Genomic DNA, 23972 nt, shown 5'->3' on the forward strand with positions numbered 1-23972 from the left:
GGGGGTGGGGGGGGGGGGTGGGAGGGTTGGCTCTGCAGCAGACTGGGTATTCAGTAGCAGGAGTCATCTCTGCTCAGGAAGAGCTACAAAGAAATGTTTTAACAAGATTTAAGAGCAACTTAGTCCAAAGTCTGTAGCAGAAAATGCGGAGCCCTGACAGCGAGTGTTGTGTCTCCCTCTCTCTGCTAAAAGCTCCAACTGCAGACACACCCGGCTTCCCCGTGGCTCTCTCACGTCGTCAGGAATGGCAGGGAAGCGGTATGTTTCAGAACCCGGCCAAGGACCGAAGTGCTAGTCACTAGTCACGGCATTTTGTGTTTGCCCTCTTGTCTTCTCTCTAGCTGGGCTGCAGGAACCCGCCACAGCTGCTTCCTCCTCAGACGCCGCCGGGGACTTCTCTAAGGAAGAAGGGAGCGATGACGTGATGACCCCCACTAGACCCAGGACCACAGAGGACCTGTTCGCAGCCATTCACAGGTACCCGAAACTCCTTTGTCGTTCTTTAATACACTTTCCCATTCCCTCGTTCCGGAAGGCGCCCCTGTTGTTGTGAGATTTCTTCTGACAACCGGGCATGGCTCATTCAACGTTCCTCATTTCTCAGTGTCTTTTGTAGACTTAGATTTTCTTTTAAGTTCGATTTCTGTTTTACTTTGTTCCTTTGAGTTCTCCTATGGCATTGAAGACAGCGTGTGACGCCTCCCGGTAGACACAGCCGTGACTGGCAAGACATCGAGTGTGTCAGTCATGTGACCCAGTGTTTACAAGATTTGGATCCGGTCTAGGGTGAGGAATGCTGCCTTCTGTGGACTTAGGGTGCACAGACTAGCTCTGCAGAGCCATTTTCCTAAGAATGCTTTAGTTGATTTATTTATCATTTTTTGTTTGGTTGGTTGGTTGGTTTTAGAAAACCCATAATTTTTTTTTTGCTCCTTCAATGTTTCATCAAGAGTATATGTTTCTTTTCTTTCTTTTTTTTGTCCCCAATTCCTCCAAGATCTGCCCCCAGCCAACATCATAATCTGTATCTCAAAAAAAATTTATTTATTTATTTTTTTTAAAGCCACTAGAAACCAAGGAGTCCAATTTGTGTTGACTAGCTGTACTTGAGCTGCCTGGGTTGTATACCCAGGGTTGCTACATTGAAGAAAACTGACTTTTCCTCTCGAAGCAGCTATCATTTGTGACTAGCTTCTTGATGAGGGGTGTGACTTTGTGCCCACTTTCCCTCTTTTGTGCTGGAATTTTGTCTAGCTTCTGCACGTTTTATATAGGCTGTGAGTTCGTTTGTATATCTGTCCTGTTGTATCGGGAACACACCATTTCTCTAAAGTTGTCCGCCACATCTAGATCTAAAGCCTTTCCACTTGCTTCTTCCACGTCGCAGAGCTTTGCTGGTACCCATGCAGGGATGAGTCCCTCAAGGAGTAATAATAATGATTCTTTTGCAGGGGCAGAAAAGGACTCTTTATTTACTACTATAGACCCGTAGCGCCACCTGCTGGCTTTTTAAAGAAGTACAGTCAGTCGGTTTTTGAAAGGGAACTTTGTTACCTGTGTTTAGACAGTTACCCTTGAGAGTAACTGATTCCGTACTGCATCCTTGTTTATTATGTTGCTGGGCTGTATACAACTGAGTCTCTCCACAGCGGCATCATATTCAGATATGTACAAGCACTTTAATGCTATGTAAGGAAATGCTCTTGCTGCTTAGATTTCCTTACTACTGGATTTTCTGATAACTCTTGTGAATATTTCTATACTGTTAAGACTTCATTTGGACCTGAGTGATGGTCCCTTATTTTCCTTCTAAGACCAAGTATCCTATAGAATCATTTGATTCTCTGTATAAAATAACCTGTGCCAGCACAGCTCCCAGATTCTTAGAGTTTAAATTAAGAGGTTGTTGCACGCCGTAGAACAAAGTCCCACCCTTCGCTGGAACTCTGTGCAACATAGAAGCGTCTGACGTGGGGAAAGCAAGCTGGAATCTGAGTTACCGAGTTGAGACGACAAAGAATTATGTGCATGTCTTTATCTTATCTCTCAGCTATAGTATTGGTCTAAAAGACCCTGAAGACCAACCCCTTTACCGTCACTGGTTTCTCTGATCTCATTAGAAATAAACAGGGAGATAGATTTCTAGTTCTTTCTCGGAACAGGGGAATGAGAAATGTATCTTTCGAAAGCAAATTAAGTGACCTTTGTAGAGGTTGATGCAGATGTTTCTACTGTAGCCATGTTAGACACATACTAAGCCCTCAATAAATATTTTCTGAATTAAATGAAACCAATCGAAACTGAACTGTTAGGAAATTCTTCTGAGACCTAATGTCTTTCATTTAGGCTGGAATGCATTGGGTTTCTAAATATACAGGAATCTGTATTTATAATCACAAGCCACAGGGATGTGTGTTGCCAAGTTGCTGTGTGTACTAAATACTCAGTCTTGAGGAAATCCAACGGTTGAGGAGCCAACTTACTGCAGATTTTTTCCTAAAAATATTCCAAGGGTCTCTTCTATATTTGATTTTGGCAGCCTTCAGAAGGCACCGAGGAATGTGTGGTTTCTGCCACAGGGACAGTGATATCTATTACAGACACAGAAATCAGCCAGTTTGTATTATTTTCTGCCCACGTGGGAGAATTAGAGGCCAAGTAGCCTTCGGAATGGATTGAAAAGAGAAGAGCTCGGTTATGTGCTGGTTTCTGTTGGGGGATTAGTACCAAATTAGCAGATGTAATCAGAGTCCATCCGAAGCCTGGGGCACTTAGAACTTTACGTTCATGTCCTTCAGCACCTAAATTCATGATGTAATATATAAAGACTATCCAAACTAAAGCATTGCTTTCCAGTTTTATCATGCAAATTAATTCTCTTCAGATTTAAAGCCAGATGGAAAGTGTAGAACACCAGTTGAGGTGTGACATTTTTATATTTATTGAAGTAATTAGACTTTAAGCCGTCGTTAACTATTTAAATGCCTGTTATAGCCATCATCTTTAAACACACACACACACACACACACACACACACACACATACACACACACACACACACACACATACACACACACACATACACACACACACACACACACACACACACACACACACACACACACACACAGTAATCAGAGACATCAGAAGTTTAAATTTAACTCATTTTGTTAGAGGCAGCTGGCCCCTGAGAAACAGCAGGGTTTTTTTGTTTTTGTTTTTTGTTTTTAAATCTTGCCATCCCTTTTAGTTCTATATCTACAATTAAGGCCCTAAATTTCAGAGAGTATGGTTGTGGGTTTTTTTTTGTGTGTGTGTGTCTCAGCACACTCACCATTTAAAACCAAATCAGAACATCATGGCCCAGGTTAGTGTCTGGAAGATTGAGAAGGCAGAGTAGCTCTGATGGGTGGGTAATCAGTGTAAGCAATATAGACGTGTAGTTACATGGAAAGAAGGTCCATCAAGACTGAGTTGTGCTAAGAGTGTGTGTGTGGGGGGGGGGGGAGGGGGATCATTGTCTAGATTTCAGTTTCTTTATTTAATACACAATTAGACTAGACCCTTTCTAAACTCTTTTCCAGCTCCATAATTTGAAGCTGTTCTTATTTCATTCATTGCTCTTGTTAACTGTTGCTCAGAACTGTTGAACAAAAATACTCAAGGCGCATTCTGCTGTCATGGGGAGGGGGCATTTGGTGCCCTGACTTCGGTGGTAAATAATATCAGAGAGGCTCTTGGGCTCATCTATAATGGTAGGTGTGTGTGTGTGTGTGTGTGTGTGTGTGTGTGTGTGTGTGTGTGTGTGTGTGTGTCTGGCGTGTGTGCCTACTCGTGTCCATGCACCTGTGTGTGTGTGTCTGTCTGTCTGTGTCTTCAGTGAGGTGACCGGAAGATGACAGGTGATTGCAGCAAGGGTTGCTGAGGATTGACCTTAGTCTCAATTTTGTTTTATTTTAGATCCAAAAGGAAAGTCCTTGGCCGGAAAGACTCAGAAGATGATCACACCCGGAATCACTCCCCCTCCCCGCCAGTGACCCCCACAGGTGCTGCCCCTAGCCTGGCCTCTCCGAAGCAAGTCGGGTCCATTCAGAGAAGCATGAAAAAGAGTGCTACCAGCAGCGACAGCTTCAAAGCTCTGCTGCTGAAGAAGGGGAGTCGCTCGGACACCAGCGCTCGCATGTCGGCCGCGGAGATGCTCAAGTCCACGGACCCTCGATTCCAGAGATCCAGGTCGGAGCCTTCGCCAGACGTCCCGGACAGCCCGTCCAGCTGCTCCCCCAACAAGAACAGGAGGGCCCAGGAGGAGTGGGCCAAGAACGAAGGTCTGATGCCTCGGAGTCTGTCCTTTTCGGGCCCTCGGTACAGCCGCAGCCGGACGCCACCCTCTGCGGCCAGCAGCAGGTACAGCATGCGGAACCGCATCCAGAGCAGCCCGATGACCGTCATCTCCGAGGGAGAGGGAGAACCTACCGAGCCGGCGGACAACAGAGAGCACAGGGCCCTGGATGCTGCCAGGGGATGCTCTCTGGACAGGCTGGAGGGCCAGATGGTGGACCGGGACAGCCTGCTGTGTAGGGAGGAGCCTGCCTCTGTGGATGGGCTGGGGAGGGCAGAGGGCAAAGGTCTCTCGGAGCACTGTGGGGGTACTGAAGAGTTAGGGTCAGAACCTGCCTCTCTTGAGTGAGGCGGGCGGGCAGTGCATCACTCTCGGAAGTCTATGTGGCCTTTTCCTGGCTTGTGGGGACCCCACTCAGCATTGGTGTTGGGGAGGTCTCAGCCTTGCGGGTCACTTAGGACTCACTCGCCACGTGGCTTAAAAGCAAGTAGAAGCTTCAACTTCTGAAAGTGCTTCCTGGGGAAGATTTTTGTTTATTTGTTTGTTTGTTTGTTTTTCCCAAAAATGCCGGGTGTGTGTATATGTGTGTATTTTGAACGCCCTCATTCTAACACATACACACACTAACATTGTGTATAGAATTAGGAGAAAAAAGTCAGAGTTAAGGTAAAAACGAGTCGTGGAGACTTCTGGACCATGATGGTAACTGCTTCCAAAGCATTATGGGTATGGGAATGAGTAAGTTCACTAAGCAGAGACTTGAAGCTGTTACTTCTAAGAGGCATTGGGTTGGTTCTAAACATGGATGCACACACACTATATAGCTCGAGACACACAGGGAAACCACGAAGAGGCTGGGAAATGGCTAAGCAACTCAATGGTCCGGGTGCTTTTGTGGGGAAGGGGCCTTGCTGCTGCTGCTGCTGTTGCTGCTGCTGCTGGCTGCCTCCTCCTCCTCCTCCTCCTTTTGTAAAAACACAAATGGGCGTGTTGAGGCTGTGTCCTGTGCCTCCTGCACACACTTCTAGCCTGATGTCAGAAGCATGGGTGGATGCTTTTTGTTTTTGTTTTTTTGTTTTTTTAACATAAATTCCCTAGAGTTGCAACCAAGCCCTTGCCAGTTGAGGTGATGGTTGGTGTAGGAGAGAATGAGGTAAGAGAGGCAAGAAGAGCTGGGTCTCCTGAGAGGAGAGGAGACAGGGAGTGAGTGATGCTGCTGGGTTTGTTTCCTGCTTCTTAAACAAAATATTTTCAGAACTAAACCAGAAAACGTGCACTGTAGAACTGTGGGTGGAGCTTTTTCCTTTAAAAAGAGTTGTTGTGTTTTAAAACCAGAGTTTAAACTTCCAAGTGGCAGTCTGTCACTTGAAACGTCGACATTTGCTAACTTTTGGATATCCTTTTGGTTATACCAAAGAAAAAGAATACAGCTATTTTTTTTTCCCCTGAACGGCTTACGGCACCGTGTCCTGACTTAGAAGGTTTACCAAAATCTATTATCTATTATCTCACTTTGAAGAAAATGCTGACTCTTGTTAGTGAAAGGGACTGATGATAAAATTGGTAGGGGTTGGCTATTACCTAGCCCTGGGAAATGAATTTTTAGATTAAAAAGATTTTTTTTGCACCATTTGATTTGTGTGGGGTTTTTTTTTGGTATTTGTATGAGTTGAGTCTCTGAGTCCCTTCCTGGTTCTGCCCATCAGAATTCCAACATGCTTTAGAATTGGGATCAAAGTGTGCGAAGTATTTATTTTACTATGACGCCCCGGTGCCCCTTGCCCCATTCCAGGTTGTATGCATCCAGAATAAACCACGCTCTTGCTTTTTCTCACGGTGGTTACACGAGCTTCCGAAGCTGCTGTGGGTTGCCATTGACAACGTGTGACAATATCTGGAAGTCGAACCGCACAGGCCAAAGCATCACAAGGCTTCCTATGCAGAACCCTTGATGCCCTTTCACATACATCTTCCAGGGAAGAATGAAGACTCTTCTCAGTCTGTGTAGAAATCAAAGCACTTCACACAGCCACAAACGACATGACACGTGGCCCCGGGAATACCCCCCCACACACACACACCTTGGGTCAATTTTCAACCACATGGGGGCACACAGATCATTTCTTGTAAATCTTAGAAAGGTCATGTTGGGTTTTTGCATACCTAAAAAATATTAGAATGTATGTGGATATCCAAAATCTTGAACTTAATATATCAATTATTTGTTTGAAGGCAAGGTGAACAGCATTAGAACTAATTATAAAATGATTTTAAATCCCCATTTTAAAGATATTTATTAGGTTTTTAAGTTTGTTTTTGAATAAAACAATTATAAAGTCAATATTTGAAACTTTTTTGTTTGTATGTACCTTTAAAGTTTCTTAAGTTTTCAAAAAAGTACCTATTGTTTGTTGAACATGTTTTTCCTCATACCGTATCTCTTCCCTCTTCTCTCCACCTCCCATCCCTCCTCTTGATCCCCCTGGACAGTTTTATCTCTACTTTCTGTGTAATTGTTCTACTGCTGCAGAATCCTTGAGTACTTTACTGTATATGAAGTGAAAAGCAATGAGACCCAGACGGTGCTGGGGGTGGGGGCCGAAAGAAGACAGACTATCACAGGCATTGGGTAGTGCCTCTAAAGACATAAGGAAAACCACCAGAAGAGAGCATCCTAAAGCGTGAGTGATGGATGGACCAGTCGTTTAACTGGTGTGGTTTGTGGAGGGATGCGGTTTCACAGATGTGAGTAATATACAGGGCAAGAAGAATCTAGGCTCATGGCATGTCCTCGGCTTTGCTGCTTTTCCTGGAGTGAGGACCACTTCTGCCAGTGAGCTAGGTCATACTCCAAGCTTCACGGGAGCAGAGCGGATGGCCCGTCTCGTGCCGGAAAGCTAGAAAGCACCAGGGATAAATTTCCACTTCATTTTTCTAAGGATTACAGAGAAATAAGTGAGTATTTGGTCTGTCTGTTGGGAACAGTCTTTTTTTTTTTTTTTTTTTTTTTTTTAAGATTTATTTATTTAGGTATACAGTGTTCTGTCTGCATGTATGCCTGCAGGCCAGAAGAGGGCACCAGATCTCATTATAGATGGTTATGAGCCACCAAGTGGTTGCTGGGAATTGAACTCAGGACCTTTGGAAGAACAGCCAGTGCTCTTAACCTCTGAGCCATCTCTCCAGCCCAAAATGTGTAGCCCAGGCTGGCCTCGAACTCATGATCCTCCCGCCTCCGCCTCCTTCAGCAAATCCTACTGGCGTGCTCCACCACAACCGGTGGGAACAGTCTTCACTTTGGGTGGCTTGCCATTCTTTGAGTATTTATGGCGAATTTTAATTGAAATCTGTCACCTTTCATGTGGGGGCAAGAATGAACACACACACACACACACACACACACACACACACACACACATTTGCTCTCCATATCCACGAGTTCTGTATCCATGAAGTCAACTAACTACAGATCAAAAAATAGCTGAAAAAAAAGGATGGGATGGGCTTGCCTTTCGTGAGTGAGGCTCGTATTAGACATTTTATAACTGTTCATTTGAGGAATTACAACGACAAGGGAAAAAAGGCATTTCAGTGTCTCCCTTACCTCCGCCCACAGGCGATACACTGCACTCTATAGCTGGTATCCTGGGAGTCAGATGACATACCAGACAGATCCCATTGTTTGTACACGAATGTTCTCCTCAGCCTACATGCAAATAAGTGTTTATATTGGTGAGAGTTCATCATTTGCATTTTATGATGGGTGTTGCCAGCTCTGCCAGCTTTATAATGCAGCGATTCTTATAGGATCCAAGTTTGGGGCACAGTACCACTTAAGGTCTCATGATTCCATCTCCCCCAGCATTCTATAGCACTCCAGTACTCCAGAAGCTATCAATTCAGTCTCATAGTACAATGAACCGGCACTGCAGTTCTTCCATTGCATGAGAGAGAGAGAGAGAGAGAGAGAGAGAGAGAGAGAGAGAGAGAGAGAGAGAGAGAGAATGCACCCACATACCCAGATGTGGAGATCAGAGGTTTGATGCTGAATGTCTTCAGTTGCTCTCCATCTTGTTTTTTGAGACAGGGTCTCTCTTTGAACCTGGAGCTTGATTAGGTGAGGCTGTCTGGCCAGTGAGCACCAGGGATCTGCTTGTCTCTGTAATTGTTTTTACTCTTTTGGGGGGCCCGCCACCCAGTTCCCAAATAAATCACACAGAGGCTTATTTTAATTATAAATACCTGGCCTTTGCTTGGCTTGTTTCTAGCCAGCTTTTCTTAAATTATCCCATCTACATTTTGCCTCTGGGCTTTTTCCTTTTCTTCTATAACTCTTACTTTCACTCTTATTCTGTGACTGGCTGTGTAGCTGGGTGGCTTGCCTTTAGCATCCTCCTCTCCTTGCTCTCTGGCTCCTCCTCCTTTTCCTCCCAGATTTCTTCTCTTATTTTTTCTCTCTGCCTGCCAGCCCCGCCTATCCTTTCTCCTGCCTCGCTATTGGCCATTCAGCGCTTTATTAGACCATCAGGTGTTTTTGACAGGCAAAGCAACACAGCTTCACAGAGTTAAACAAATGCAACATAAAAGAATGCAATACATCTTTACATCATTAAGCAAATGTTCCACAGCATAAACAAGTGTAACACATCTTCAAATAATATTCTACAGACCAGGCCCCCTTGACCATCATTTCGAGGTCAGCATTACATGATCACCACACCTGGCTTCTGCCCTTCCTATTGCTGCCTGATCCATCATGGTCTCCTCATCATCCACATTGTTCTAACAAGCCAGCGGAGATCCACCTCAGTCTTTCCTCCCAGTTTTTCCAATGGTCCTGGTGAATAATGAAGTCCTGTCCTCATACATAATTCTCTGATGGGGCGTCTAGCTCAGGGTCCCTGTTCTAGCATGCCTTCTTCCCTGATGACTTTCATTCCTTCCTCTGCTGTGTGCCCAACAAATCTTGGCCTTTCAATATTTCTGTCACTTTTTCTAAGCTGTTAGGAGCCCACTGTAGGCTGTGAGTTTGAACTACCTTCTGGGGTTTCTCATGGTGTTAAATCCTGTTTCCTGAGAGATATCCCAAGAAACGCCCCCTTATTTAGTGTTTCAAACCTGATGTCTTTGATCAAGTGTCCTTAGAGCAAAGTTTCTCAACCTTCCAGTGCTGCGACCCTTTAATATAGTTTCTCATGGTGTTGCGGACCCCCCCCACCCTAAATTATTTCTTTGCTACTGCATAACTAATTTTGCTACTGTTATGAATCATAATGTAAATATCTGTGTTCTCTGATGGTCTTAGGCGACCCCTGTGAAAAGGTCATTCAACCCCCCAAGGGGGGTCGTGACCCCCCAGGTTGAGAACCACTGTTTTAGAACGTAGTCCCAGGGGGATTCTCCAGGAAGACCCCCTTCCAGAACATGGTGACTGAGCTCTGCAGCATCTTTGGCACATAGGTTCCTTAATCAGAGGCAGCACAGCCTCAGCAGGTTGTGGTGGAGTTTAAGTCTGATTACAAACCTAGAAGCCGAGAGAAGGGGCGGGGCCAGTTCTCGAGGGGCGCCTATTGCTCTATGGAGGAAAGAACGTCATACCACCTTTCCTTATGCTGGGGCAGAGGAAGGAGTCTTGGGTAGTTCTGCATTTTAATGACTGAAAGTGGTCCTCCTGCAGATTCAAGATGTTCACAATCTTCTAGGGAGTCAAAATGGTGTGGTTGGGGCTGGGATGTAGGTCGGCTGCTAGAATCCTTCCTTACCATGCATCAGGGCTTAGATTTGAACCCTAGCACCTCGTAAACCAGGTGTGTTCATTGTTGCTAAGATTTCTTCCCTTGGAAAGTGACAAACAGTGTCTACTCTTCCTCCTGAGGTGCCAAGAACAAGCTAGGGTATAATTTCACCAAAGCTTACCCAGCAGAGCCAATGAGATTTTTAGGCTTACTTAGAGGCAGGAGTGTGGGTGGCCTTAAAGTACCCACCCTGGAAAGTCTACACCCAGCTGGGATGATGACTTCACTTCCCCATGGAGGCCCCTCCCCTCCCCTCATCTGTCCCACCTACATGTTCTAGCCCCTCCCAGAGCCTCCGGTCACAAGTGATTAGGGCAGAATTGGATATAACTGGTTGGGAGGGCTGGCTAGGCAGGTGAGGGTAATGACCCGCCCCATCCCTTCCTTCCAAGAGGGAGCATAAAGAGTACAACAAGCCCAGTTGTGATGATCTCTGGTAAGCGGGCCCAGTTGGACTCCAAAAGATGGCAGCAGTTTGGCTCAGAGGATAGCTTTGTCCCCCAGTGCTACCGACCTGAAATCTCAGCACCTGGGAGGTGGAGGTAAGGGGATCAGAAAGTCAAGGTCCTATTCAGTATAGTGGTTTAAATAAGACTGCTCCCTAGTCTCAAAGATCTGAACACTCGGTCCCTAGTTAGTGGTGCTGTTTGGCGAGGCTTAGGAACCCGGCTTGATGAAATACATCATTGGAGGCAGACTTTGAGAGGTTAAAGCCTCTTTTCACTTCTGGTTCACTCTGCTTTCTGCTTTTTTTTTTGATGATGTGACCTCTCAGCTTCCTGTTCCTGCCCCAATGCCAGCCTCTTGCTACCATACTTGGACTCTTATTCTTCTGGAAAGGTAAGCCCAAATGAACCCTTTCTTCTGTAAGCTGCTTTTGGTTATGGTGTCTTAGCACAGCAACAGAAAAGGAATGAAAATAAGGAGTTCAAGGCCAGCCGGTGTAAGAGACCTGGGCTTTTGAAAGTGGGGGGAGGGGTTATAGATCCGCCTGTTCTCACTGTGTTTCAGCCTCCCGTGTTTGATTCTGTCTAGGCATCGCAGAGCTGAACATTGGCTGGAAGCTAGCTAGTTTTACCATCAGGCTCCACACTTGACCTTCAGATTTGTCTGCTTGGCTATATGGGTGAAGGACTTGTAATAGTTGATTTTGTGTGTGCATCTGTGCCTGTGTATACATCTGCATAGTTGTGTGTGTGTGGGGGGGTGCATGTGTGTATATGCACGTGGAAGCCAGAAGCCCACCTCAGGTGTTATTCTTCAAGTACTGTCACCTTAACTTTTGAGACAGTGGCTCCCATTGGCCTGAAACTCGTGAGGTAGGCTAAGCTGGCTGACCGAACCCCGGCGATCTCCCAGAATCCACCTCCTCACCAGCAAGATTCCAAATGTGAAGCACCACACCTGGCCCTTTTCAAGTGGTTCTTGGAATTGACCTCAGGTCCTTGTGATTGTGTTTGTTTCTTGAGGTGCTGGGGATAGGGCCTCGGCTCTTGCGTATAGTGGGTGTGATGGTTAATCATGGTTGTCAACTTGACGCATCTGGGAAGAGGGAATCTCAATTGAAAAAAAAAACTGCCTTCATCAAACTGCTCTGTGGGCATACCTGTGAGGACATTTTCTTGAGTCTAGTGCTAGTTGAGTTGATCTAGGAAGGCTCAGCTGTGTTTCAGCCTCCCACGTTTGATTCTGTCTAGGCACTGCAGATCTGGACATTGGCTGGAAGTTAGCTAGTTTTGCCATCAGAGTCCACACTTGACCTTCAGATTTGTCTGCTTGGCTATATGGGTGAAGGACTTGTAATAGTTGATTTTGTGTGCGCATCTGTGCCTGTGTGTGCATCTGGGGGCATACCTATGAGGACATTTTCTTGATTGCTAGTTGAGTGCCCAACTGTGAGCAATGCCAGCTCTGGGCAGGTGAGCCTAGGCTGTACAAGAACAGTAGCTGAGCTAGCCAGGAGTGGCAGCAAACCACTAAGCAGTGTTCCTCCATGGTTTCTGCCTCATGTTCCTGCTTTGAGTTCTTCCCTCAGCCTATCTGAAGGCGATTCTCTACCACAACTCCAAATCTCAGAAAACAAGTGGCCATTCTCAGGTCGCTGTAACAAGGGGCAGTAGGAACAATGTAGGTGGAAGTTTCTGTCCAACCAGTTTCCCAATAACCAACACAGAGACTTAATATGAATTATAAACGCTCAGCTAATAGCTCAGGCTTGTTATTAACTAACTTTTACATTTTAAACGAATCCAAATTTCTTATTTTTGCTTTGCCACATGGCTTGGTGCCTTTTCTCAGTATGCATGCCCATCTGGCTTCTCTCGGCGTCTCCTTACAACTCCCAGACTCTGTCCCTCTTCTTCCCAGCATTCTCTGGTTCCTCAGCCTAACCTTATCAGGCCTAGCTATAGTCCAGTCAGCTTCCTTATTAAACCAGTCACAGTGACATATATTCACACAGTGTGAAGGAATAGTCTACAGATCGATGACAACTTCACATCTCTAACCCCACTTCTGAACCAGGCCACTCAGTAGCACCCCAGCTCTGGAAACTGCACCTCCTTAGCCTCAACTCAATCCATAAATGCTTTAGAAAGCCCTTTAATCCCTGGACTCTAGGCTTTCTGAAACTCCATGCAAGGTCAGCAGTTTTCTTTATCCGAAGAGTCGGTGCCCTAGAAGCCCAGCTGTCCCGTTCAGCAAGCAGCATGTACAGCATTTTAGTGTGGGCACTGAACACAGCCTCTTCCTTTGCCTCTGTCACATCTACCCAAGTTGTACCCTCTGCCCCCTTAGCATTTATCATTCTCATTTCCCAAGGTTCTTCTTCAGAAAGACCTTCCCTGGCCATGCTTTGTGCCAGCCACACAACCTTCCGTGTCTTTGTCTCACAGGCTCATTTCAACACACACTCTCTCTCTGTCTCTGTCTCTCTCTCTCTGTTCATTCATATGTGAACAGGCCCATAGGGGTGTGGGAACACACATGGATATGTGTGTACATTTGGAGGCCAGAGAACAACCTTGGCTGTCTTCTCATCAGGGCATGTTCACTCTGGTTTTTTTGTTCTGTTTTGATTTTGAGACTAGGTCCCTCACTAGCTTCAAATTCACCAAATAGCCTAGAGGCTGGCCAGAGAGCACTAAGACTCTGCCTGTCTCCAGTTCTCTAGCATGAGCTTCCCAGCCCATGCCACCACGTCCATCTGTTGTTGTTGTTTGTTTGCTTGCTTGCTTTTATTTTTAATGTGGACATTGTCCGGAGGTCCTCCTGTCTCTATAGCAAACATTTTACTGATGGAAGTCTCTGCCCAGCAACCCTCACATCATTTCTTGATAGCACTTGTCATAATTTCAGCTCATCTTATTTCATTGAACTTTCTCACCTGTCTAGGAAGCAAAGTCCATTGAGATGGGGCCCCCATGCTTCATGAACACGACTGTATTTTCAGCAGGCAGCTGGACTCAGTACATAAATGAACCTTGTTGCTGAAGCTAGTGAATAGCAAGTCAGTGATGAGGGACCCTGAGCACTGTCCCAGGAACAGAGTAGGGACTCCACAGTTACCTGAACCATGAAAATAAATGCCATGTCAGGAAACTACTTGTGTGTTGGGGGAGGCAGATTTGAGATTTTTAAGAAGCTAAGTGGTAACTGTGAAGAGATGAGTGAATGCTATGCGTTTCGATGAGTTCTTTTCAAAGAGCTATGTTTTCAAAACCCTGACTTACCTGGGAAGACACACACGGTTGTGTGGAAAGTGAAGGGCACATGGGACTGGCCACCTTCATTCCTGAGATGTGGCCTTATAGTCCGAAGCTCCAAGGAAGCCTTGGGTCAGCTCTTTCCAGGGCAACTAGATAAAGAGGCAAGGTGGTGGGGTAGTATGAGCAAGCAAGCTGGGAACTGTCCTATATGAGAGTCAAGAAAAAGTGGGGTTTCTTGTGGGGGAATCGGGTTTCCAAAACCGGAGTCTGTTTTGGGTGTAATTGGAGGCATTGAGTTTGCAGAGAAGACAGGGTCTTCGTTCATGGAGCAAAATTAGACCAACAGCAAAGAGGAAGACTGAGATTTAGAAAAGTCAAGTCTAGGGCTGGAGAGATGGCTCAGAGGTGCTCTTCCAGAGGTCTTGAGTTCAATTCCCAACAACCACATGGTGGCTCACAACCATCTGTAATGAGATCTGATGCCCTCTTCTGGCATGTAGGAATACATGCAGGCATAACACTATACATAATAAATAAATAAATCTTAAAAAAAAAGTCTAAACATGTCTCCCATAGATAGGAGGGAAGACATAAGGAGAAATGTTAACACAAAGGATGCTTCACAATCAGTGTGAGCCATGAAATGAACCAACTTGCTGCTGTGAAAAGCATTGTCTGGACCTACCAATTTGTGGTTGAAATGGTTTTAGCTTACAAAGGAAGAGGAAAATGGAATACTTTGAGCTTGAATGGGGCAAAAATCGGGGTTTTTTGGAACATTTTTCCATTTTAGCTATCAGAAATAGGTTCCCCTCATTTAAAATGGAAATTATGCATGTTTCATATAGGACTGCAGGTTAAATACTGGAAATATTTGCCTCCTAACAGAAGACATCAGTGATGTGGACTTTCATCAGTAACAGAGACTAAAGGCATCCCCCAGCTACTGATCATATATATCCAAGCTATAAAAGTAATTTCTTTTTGGCAAGCATAGATATGTAAGAAATCAATAAATTCAACATGCAACTCAAGGAAATAATGTTGAGAATTGAAGATTTTTTTTATCTGCGGTAATTTAAAAAAATGTAGCTTGTTTTGTATCAAAAACAACCATCTCAAACGTTTCTGTGCAGGAAGCTTATTACCTCAGTTGGCCTGGTAAGGGAATGAAAGGAAAAACCAGGTCAAACTCTGCCCTTACAGTTTTACCTGGGGCAATGTACCTAGTTTCCCCTTCTATAAAATAATGATGCTCACATGGTGATTATTCTGAGGTTTGACTGTGAGAATTCAGGTGAGGTATTCAAAATAGACTACCTAGAAACTCATAACTATGGAGGCAGATCATGGTCTAGAGCAGCGCTCTCAACCTGTGGGTTGGAACCACTTTGGCAAACATCTATATCCAAAATTATTTACATTATGATTCATAAAAGTAGCAAAATTAGTTATGAAGTTGGAGGGGGGTTACCACAACATGGCAGTATTAGGAAGGTCGAGAACACTGTTCTAGAAAGTTTAATTTTACAAAAACACCTTGTAACATTAAAGTTGGAGGAATCTCATGCATCATTTCACCTGATCCAATCTACTGACTCCTCAGTTGCCTCTATGAATTTTCTCAACAAGTGACTATGTGATCTCTGCTCACACAGTCAATGAGAAGTAGAACCGTGTCATTTGTGAGCAGTTTTAATTATCAGGACATTCCTGAGGTGTAACCTGCTTTACCCCCTGCTCTGAAAGTCATTATCCCAGGAGCCCACTTAGCATGAGGGTCCTTCCTATGACAGCTGCCTGGAACCTGAATGTGACTTGATCTTGCCAACAGTAAGACCTGACAGTCCAAGGAGGCAAGGCTTTCCAACCTCCTTGATTTTGCAGCAACCCACACTTGGAAGGAGTAAGAATTTCCATAAAACCTCTAGAAAGACTACATGCAATACTTCAAAAATTCCAGTGAATACAAAAATTAGGTGTTTGGGTGTATTTCTTCAAAAGGCACACCTGTCAAGTGGCAGAGGAAGTCTCATCATTTCATCAGTGTATTTTCTTTCTCCAAATTCTGTCAACACTTGAAGGTAAGAGCTTCCTTTATGCAGGGACCGGTAGCTGGATGGGGGCATGGATTCAACCAAAAAATGTAATCAAGGCAGCAGTAAGACTACTTAATTTTACTTCTACACAGGAAAAATCTTGAACATTTTTATTGCTATTATATGGAAGGTAGAGCATTCAAATGTCCTAAGTCCAAGCAGAAGAAGGCAACTTGATAGTAATAGCCCAGATAAGAGGGAAATGGCATGGGCATTGCCCTGGATCCTCACAGAAACAGAGGCTATCTCTCTTAGGACCCATTTATAGATTTATCTTGGTACCTGAACCTAAATAAAGCATCTCAAAAAGGCACACTGGAAATAAGCATGATTCGGGATGGTATCTAGGGTAAGACACCCTAGAATAGCAGTTCTCAACTTGTGGGTTGTGGCCCCCTTTGGGGGGGGGGGTCACATATCAGATATCCTGCATATCAGGTATTTATATTATGAAGACACTAGACACTTCACTTAAGGTGCTGTTGATGTCTGCATTCAACAGGAGTTCTGCCCCTGGCAGTGAGCTTCATTTTCTTACTCGTTTTCTTTGGAGGGCTCATTTGTCTGAATCAGCCACACTTCGTTATTTCTATCAAGTAATTGGAAAGGACTACTGTAGCCGGCAGTATAAAAGACCCTTTCGTTGAAAGCTTTTCCTTCTTCCCTCAAAATGTTTGCTAATGTTAAAAGTTGTTCTTGATTCCTTTGGCCACTGCAGAATCCGTCAAAAGACCTACGGAGGAGAAAGTGATTGGGCATGAGTGATTTTACTATGGATACCAATGCTAGTCTGAGATGAACAGCAGAGTCTGGGGCCCTAAAGGCTCGATGAAGTGACTTCCAGGCATCCACTGACCTTCCTGCTCAGGCTCATGAAGTTCACTTAGGAGAGACCCAAGGAAACTCTCACGTCCCATCCATTGACATATTGGAACTTACATCTTCTTGTGCAGACTAACATATACAAGTCATCCTAAGGCCTTATTAAAATGTACACTGAGGGTATGTAGGATAGGACCCAAGTGCATTACTAGGAACTTCCCAGAAACAAGCTGATGTTGCAATCTAGAGAACCATGCAGAAACGCCCTCAGACACTTACTCCTCTTCCACACTCCAAGTCCCTCATCTCCCTCCCCAGCCCTCTCTCTCCCTTCTTTCTCTCTTATACACAATGCAGGCTGCCCTGAAAGTCACTATGCATCAGGGAGTCTTGCCATATAGCTCAGGCAACCCTTAGAGGCACTATATTATTGTAGTGGGATATTTGTAGTCTGTGTGAAGATGTATTTTCTGTGACTGGTGTAATAAAAAGCTCAGCGGCCAAGAGCTAGGCAGGAGGAATAGGTGGGGATTTCTGGGTAGAGAAAGGAAGAGGAAGAGATAATCAAGGTGCAGGGGAGATGCCAGGAGACACAGAAAACAGGAGGTGCAGGATGACAGAAAGATAAAAAAAACCTCATGGTAAATTGTAGATTAATAAAAACAGGTTAAGCTATAAGAGCTAGATGGGCAAGCTTAAGCTAAGGCTGAATTTTCATCATATTATTAAAAGTCTCCATGTCATTTGCGAGCTGGTGGCCCAAAGAGAAACCTGACCACATTATGTAGCTGGTGTTAACCTCAAGCCCATGACCTTCGTAACTGAGCCAGTGTTATGGAAGTGTGCCACCAAGCTGGACTTCTGTGTGCCGTGTTTCTTTTGTTCTGTTGTTGCTGCTGCGCACTCTGGGATGGAGTCTGAGTTGCTCAGGCTGTGGCAGAACTCTCAGGTTTAAGTTAACTTCTGCCTCAAGCCTCCAAAGTACCTGGGACTGCAAGAGTGTGTCACCAGACCCGAGTCAGACACTCAGTCAAATGCTTCCCCCCTTTGCCCTGTTCCGGGCCAAAGAGAACAAAGTGGGTTGCAGATGGATATAATATAATTTGGATGTCTACACATTCATAGTCCGATGAAAGAGAACAACACTTGGCAGCATCGTCTAAACATCCTGAGAAGTATTTTAACAGAGACAGGATCAAAGGGCTCTCGGAATACTGAGGACGGGACTCAGTCCAGGCTAGTAGGCGTCTCCTGAGTTGGTCTTAGAATGAAGGATGGTTTTCCCTGAACAGAGGGAGGGAGGGATGAGAAAAATGGAAATGACAGCATACAAAGCACTGTCACAGGGAAGAAGAAAATGAGGTCCAAAAGGACAGCGGGAGCCGGAAGCAAGAACTTATGATATTAACCTATGACCTTTTGGGATGATGCTACAGGATGCTGAGCAGAAAGGAATCTGATCAGATCTAGGTAAGAACTAGGCCGAGAGACAGGACAGATCAGAGGGATGGGGTTGCTACAAGGATGGGAAGGGAAAGAGAAGAAAAGTTTAGTAAAGTGCATAAATAAAAGTATCCCAAGATGAAGTCACAACAACACATTGACCTGCTGAAGTATAGGACACTCAAGTACAATGGTTTTCACTTAGAAGGTTAAAAATGAGGAACAAAAAGTATTTTTAATATGCTTCATTGGTATAAGTTTTCTTACTAATGTGCCAATGCAAAAACAAAAACCAAACAAACAAACAAAAAACTCCATCTGGCAGCCTCAGATGGAACAGGATCCTTCAAAGAAGAGCAAAGACCTTGTCTATTCTATTCAATAATGTCTCCCCATTCCTAGAGGCATGCTGGCAGAGGGCAGCAGCGAGGGCTGGGCCACCACAGACAGTCTCCAGTCCAGCTATCTCTAACGGAACTGTGAGAGAGGGCACACCATATTAGAAGAGTGACTGGGATGTAATTGTAGCCTGGTAGAATGAATCTACAAGAAGGTGACTCTAAATCTACAAGGAGGTTCTCAACCTTCCTAATGATATGGCCCTTTAATACAGTTCCTCATGTTGTAGTGACCCCCAAACCATAAAATTATTTTGCTACTACTTCATAGCTGTCATTTTGCTACTGTTATGAATTGTAATGTAAATACCTGACATGCAGGATATCTGATACGCAACCCCAAAGGGGTTGCAACCCACAGGTTGAGAACCACTGCTCTAAACCATGACAACTTTGCTGGGCTTGGGGGTACCCAAAGTCAAGGGAATCAGCTGTGTGGGGCATCAAGGGCCTAACTCCTGTCCTATAAAGCTTTGGAGGTCCAACCCCCAGTCCGATGGACCTGAGGGGCGGTGGGGGCAGAGCCTTGAGTCAAAAAGATTAAAGTCTTGAGATCTGGGTCTTGTTTGAGGCCCATTACTTTTTCTCTGTTTTCTCATTTGGAATGAGGATGTCTCTCCCATGCATGCTGTTGTACTTTGGAAGCCTATAGCTTGTTTGACTTTACAGGCCCACAGCTGGTGAGAATTTGTTTCAGGATGAATCATGCCTTGAGTCTCAGCCATATTTTATGTGGATATTTAAATGAGTCTTTTGAGTCAGTGCTGAAATGAGCTAAGATTCTGGTGTTGCAGAATATTTGTTTACACTGTGTGAAGATGTGTCACTGTGATTGGTTTAATAAAGAGCTGAATGGCCAATAGCTAGGCAGGAGAGAATAGGCAGGACTTCTGGGGAGAGAGAGGGACTCGGGATGAATCTAGACCCACAGGAGAGATGTCAGCAAGACACTGAAGAAGTTGGACATTCGGTACAGAGGAGAGGTGACCAAGCCATGTGGCAGAACATAGTTTAGTAGAAACAGGTTAATTTAAGTTATAAGAGCTATTTGGGGAAAAGCCTAAGATAAGGCTAAGCTTTCACAATAATAAGTCTCTATGTTGTTATTTGTGAGCTGGTGGCCCAAAGGAAAGTCTCACTACATTCTTGGACTAATGGAATGGAACTGAACGTATTGTGTATGAGAAAGACACAAAGTTCATGTGCTTAGGGACAGAATGCTGTGGACTGAATGCCTGTATCTCTCAAAAATTTATATTGAATTCCTAATCACAAATGTGATGGTTTTAAGAGCCTTTGAAGGGTGATTAGGTCATGGCGGTTGAGCCCCCGTAAAAGGGATTATCACCCTTACAAAGAGGATCAATGGTGCTCATAGGAACCAGAAAATGGTCCGTCCCTGGCCAGTCACTAAAACTCTTGGTGCCTTGAACTTGAACCCAACTTTTAGAAAGAACTACAAAACAAAAACAAAAACAAACCCCAAATTTCTGTTTGTTATAAGCTACAGAGTCTATAGTATTTGTTGTGGTAGCCCGAACAGACTAAGATGACATCATATACTGTTTTTTGAAGGTATTATTATTCAGGTCTCCCTAGATTAGAGGAAAGGGTGGTCCTATCCTCTGAGTGATATAATTTGTGCTATGTTTTATATGTGGAAGGTATATAATAGACTTCCCAGTAAATAGATTAGATCTTGAAATAGCCCTCAGTGACATTTTAAAACTGAGCCAGTGGGAAAACACCATGGATGCATTTGACTGTACTTATGGAAGGGTAAAAAGCCTGCTGTAGAAGCAGGCGTAGGAGCTGAATGGTGAACGCACACAGGTAAAAACCAGGTTAGCAGTCAGCAGGGCTGTGAATTACCTACCACTTACCGCACAAACACGGTCATTCCAGCTCTGTCTTCAATGAAGACATCCGACTCTGCAGGCCGGGGTGGATCGGATTGCTGCTCAGAGGGCACACGCAGGGAGATGGTAATGGTAGATTCACTGAAGGGGCTGGAGCCGGCCTCCACACAGCTTGTCACTGGAGCCGTCAGCTTCAATTTCATCTCTGCACCCCGGAAGATGAAAGCACCTTTCGTGTGTGCGTGGCTCATGGGAGTCTTTCAATCCATTTTTTTATGTGACTTTCTTGATTTACTTTACAGCACCCCCCATAAATATGTACCCTCGAGATAATGTCTCATCTTTCAAAGAGGGGTGGGGGTGGAAATGACGATTATTCGTAATCTACATTTTCTGTAGCGTCGTTTTTCTGGGGTTAATGAATTCTATTTTTTAAAGGAGAAGTTACAGAAAACATGGGACAATTAATCATCTTTGCTTTACAACTCAGAAAATGAGGTCCTATAGGCTAAGAGACCTGAAAGTTATACACACACACACACACACACACACACACACACACACACACACACATACACACACACACACACACACACACACACACACACACACACACACACACACATGGGGTGGGGGGGGGGGGAGAAAGAGAGTGTTAATGACTTGCGGCTCATTCTCTTGCACATTTTCTTATTCTGGGGTATCACTAATTATCATTCACAAGTTATTAGAGACATTTGCCACAGGTAAGAACTTCTCCCTAGTTACAGAGCCTTATTTCATACAACAAAATTGGGGACCTTCCTCTCTAGATACCACTAAGGTTCCTGAGGCCAATGGTGTATAAAAAACAGTAGGGTTTCAATGGTCTGGTTATTCATCTATGACAAACGAGATTTCCTCAGTAAGTTTAAACTCAATAGCCTCGGGATCTCAGAGGCTACTTTTACCTTTCTCATTTTTGCCTTGAATGTAGCCATTCAGTTTTGTGAAGCCAGTCTGGATGGCTGAATCCCAGTCCATAGACTCCACACAAGTGCTGACCCATTTGGCTGGTCCGTAATGTCGGATCTCATAACTTCCAGGCTAAAATAGAACACAGAAAATTTCCAGAAACAACTCCCAGACATCGGGAGGTGAGAGTCAGCAATATTGGGTAACCTTAATCCCTAGTCTACCAGGAGACTGCGGGCCATGAGACTGCTGGGGCCGCAAGGTCTAGCCTGAGGTTCCGGTCTTTAAAACAAGAAGGGACTCTCCGGAGATCTCCCTATGGGATGGGGGAGCTGATACTGCCGTAGGGCCAGGTTAAAAGAAACAAGCAAATCTTATATAGAATTGATGGGTCTCCATTGCAACTCCCTACTTCCCCCACCCCAGGCAGAAAGTTGAGCAAGACTCTCACCTGGGGTGGGGGAGGGGGTCAGGTAAACAACGCATCTCCTGCCTGGTTTAAGCAGGCTCTAAAATAGTACTTTTTACTTAACTCTATGGGACTCTTCGATCTCATAATAAAGTAGCCCAGAAGCAACCCTTGCGGGCCCTAAATGACACCTACCTGGGGGTCTGTGTCCTCCGGAGCCTTCCAGCTCGGCATCTCCACCACTGGCTCCGCTGCGTCCACGGCCGGCTCCACTGCATCCTCAGCCGCCTCGAGGTCTGGCTCTGGCTCCTCGGCCATGGTCAGGGACAGTTCCCGAGGGGCGCGCGCCTGGGTCGACTGTCCTGTCTGTGTGCACTAATCACCTTGCTCTGAGTCTCCGCCCCCCGGATGCACCGCCTTGCAGCCCTTACTGGGGGGTCAGTAGGACACTCCTGGGTCTGAGCCGGGAGGGGGCGTCGTGATCCCAAGGAAGCCAAGTCCCCACCCCGCCGGTGAGCCAGCTCTGCAGGGATAGGGAGATGGGCCAGGATCTGCCAGCTGGCCTATCGTCACCCGGTTCCCCTGCAGAGTCCCTGCCGCCCAGATCTTCGTTTTGCAGAGCCCGGCTGTGGGTAGCAGTGGGCGGGGCCTGACCCGGGGCACACTCGGTTTCTGTGGAACCGGTCCGGCCGCCTCGCCCTAGACTGCGGACGCCGCCCGCTCTTCTGCAAAACCAGTCTCTTCCCTGCCACAGCAGGGAGACCACCTGCCCCTCGGGGGCCACTTGGCAGCCAGGGCTCAGAGATTACCAGGAGCTAGCGCTGTTGACTCTGACCCATGCCGTGGGTTAGACTCTGGAGTCCAAACTGGGATCAGCAGTCCCATTTATACCTGTAAGGCAGCCAAGGTCCCCCAACAGTTTTCAAGGCTGCTCCAAGTGGAAAGTCAGTGGAGGCCCAGAGTCTGTGGGAGAAGTCTCCAGCGATCTGCTTCCTTGACCTCCCCCCCCCCCCCGCCCCGAAATGATCTGAGGCACTTAGTCATGTCATCAGCACTTGGGGGCGGGCGAGAACACACAACAGTGCTTTTTAGATATTTTCCTTAGGTTTCTTGTTTTTTTTCCAAAAGATTTATTGAAATAAATTTATATCTAATGCATCCTTTTATTTTCTTTAAAATTTTTATACCTGTATGCAATTATATCTTGATCATATCCACTCCTCCCTCTCTCCCCTTCAACTCCCTTAAAGATTTCCCCATCACATCTCCCTCCCAACTTCAAATCGTTTTACTATTTATTTAGCCCACTGAATTCAATTAGTGCAATTTGCATGCACTCCAACAGAAGTTATCCTTTGAGGCACTGGGAACCCACCAATGCCCACACTCCTAAAGAGTAGCAAATCTCCATGTCCCAGCAGCCACTAGCTGACACAGCTCTTGGGGTAAGGACTCAGAGGTCCTCTTCCCTCATGCATCACGTGTATGTGTATTAGTTTGCCCCTACTATTCAATGAACCAAACATGGTCGTGCACCCCTGCAATCCTGGCACTATGGTTTGGAAGCAGGAAGCTCAGAAATTTGATGTGACCCTTGACTACACACCAAGTTTGAAACCACTACCCCCACCCCCTACCACACCCTCACCCCTGGCTTTGTGAGAATGCCTCAAAAATAGAAAATCAATAATAAAGTATGCTGCTTAATGGCTTTTAAGTATATTTATGGAGTTATGCAACCATTACAATGCTAGGACATTTTTTTTAATCAATGCCCCACCTCAGCCTTTAGTCTTTACTCAGCCCCTTTGCCAGTTAGTTTTGTTTTGTTTTGTTTTGTCAATTTGGTATAAACTAGGGTCATATGGGAAGAGGGAACTTCAACTGTGAAAATATCTCCATCAAATTGGCTTGTAGGCAAGTCTAAGGGGCATTTTCTCTGATTAATGGTTAGTGTGGAAGGGCCCAGCCCAACTGTGGGTGGTGCCACCCCTGGGCAAGTAGTTCTGGGAAATATGAAGAAGGTAATTGGGGCTGGGAGTGGTGGCATGCATGGCCTTAGTCCCAACCCCCCACTGGGGAAACACAGGCAGATCTCTGTGAGTTCGAAGCCTACCTGGTCTATGAAGTGAGCTCCAGCACAGCCA

The 23972-nt window shown here is 45.4% G+C and overlaps 2 protein-coding genes across 11 annotated transcripts in view; one reads left to right on the plus strand and one right to left on the minus strand.

The window, feature by feature from the left end:
* Window positions 1-5969, plus strand: part of Nhsl1 (NHS like 1) — a 230131-nt gene extending 224162 nt beyond the window's left edge. For all 9 annotated transcript variants that reach the window (XM_052751117.1, XM_052751113.1, XM_052751115.1 and 6 more), the window contains 2 exons: window positions 342-477; window positions 3961-5969. In XM_052751117.1, the coding sequence (XP_052607077.1) occupies window positions 342-477; window positions 3961-4687 (863 nt within the window). In that variant the 3' untranslated portion in view covers window positions 4688-5969. The remainder of the gene's footprint in view (window positions 1-341; window positions 478-3960) is intronic.
* Window positions 5970-6071: 102 nt separating this feature from the next.
* On the minus strand, window positions 6072-22764 carry Hebp2 (heme binding protein 2). Of its 2 annotated transcripts, XM_052751122.1 has the most exons (5): window positions 22021-22764; window positions 21413-21548; window positions 20487-20667; window positions 7944-8045; window positions 6072-6339 (listed from the first exon to the last, which is right to left on the minus strand). In XM_052751122.1, exons 1-5 carry the CDS (start codon window positions 22141-22143, stop codon window positions 6180-6182), a joined length of 702 nt encoding a protein of 233 aa, XP_052607082.1. In that variant the 5' UTR covers window positions 22144-22764; the 3' UTR covers window positions 6072-6179. The 2 variants fall into 2 exon arrangements, with proteins under 2 accessions (XP_052607082.1, XP_052607083.1); XM_052751123.1 differs by lacking the exons at window positions 6072-6339; window positions 7944-8045 and adding an exon at window positions 16036-16673 and having other exon boundaries at window positions 22021-22748.
* Window positions 22765-23972: the final 1208 nt, after the last annotated feature.

Source organism: Peromyscus californicus, unplaced genomic scaffold (genome assembly GCF_007827085.1).
Source record: "Peromyscus californicus insignis strain IS unplaced genomic scaffold, ASM782708v3 Scaffold_22__1_contigs__length_63687245, whole genome shotgun sequence".
In the NCBI taxonomy this organism is placed as follows: Eukaryota; Metazoa; Chordata; class Mammalia; order Rodentia; family Cricetidae; genus Peromyscus; species Peromyscus californicus.

Coding starts and splice junctions, on each gene's coding strand:
- Hebp2 (XM_052751122.1), bottom strand. CDS start 22,143: ATGGCCGAGGAGCCAGAGCCAGACCTCGAGGCGGCTGAGGATGCAGTG. Junction 20,668..21,412: donor TCAAGGCAAAAATGAGAAAG/GTAAAAGTAGCC, acceptor TCCGGGGTGCAG/AGATGAAATTGAAGCTGACG. Junction 8,046..20,486: donor GGAATGACCGTGTTTGTGCG/GTAAGTGGTAGG, acceptor ATTTGCATGTAG/GCTGAGGAGAACATTCGTGT.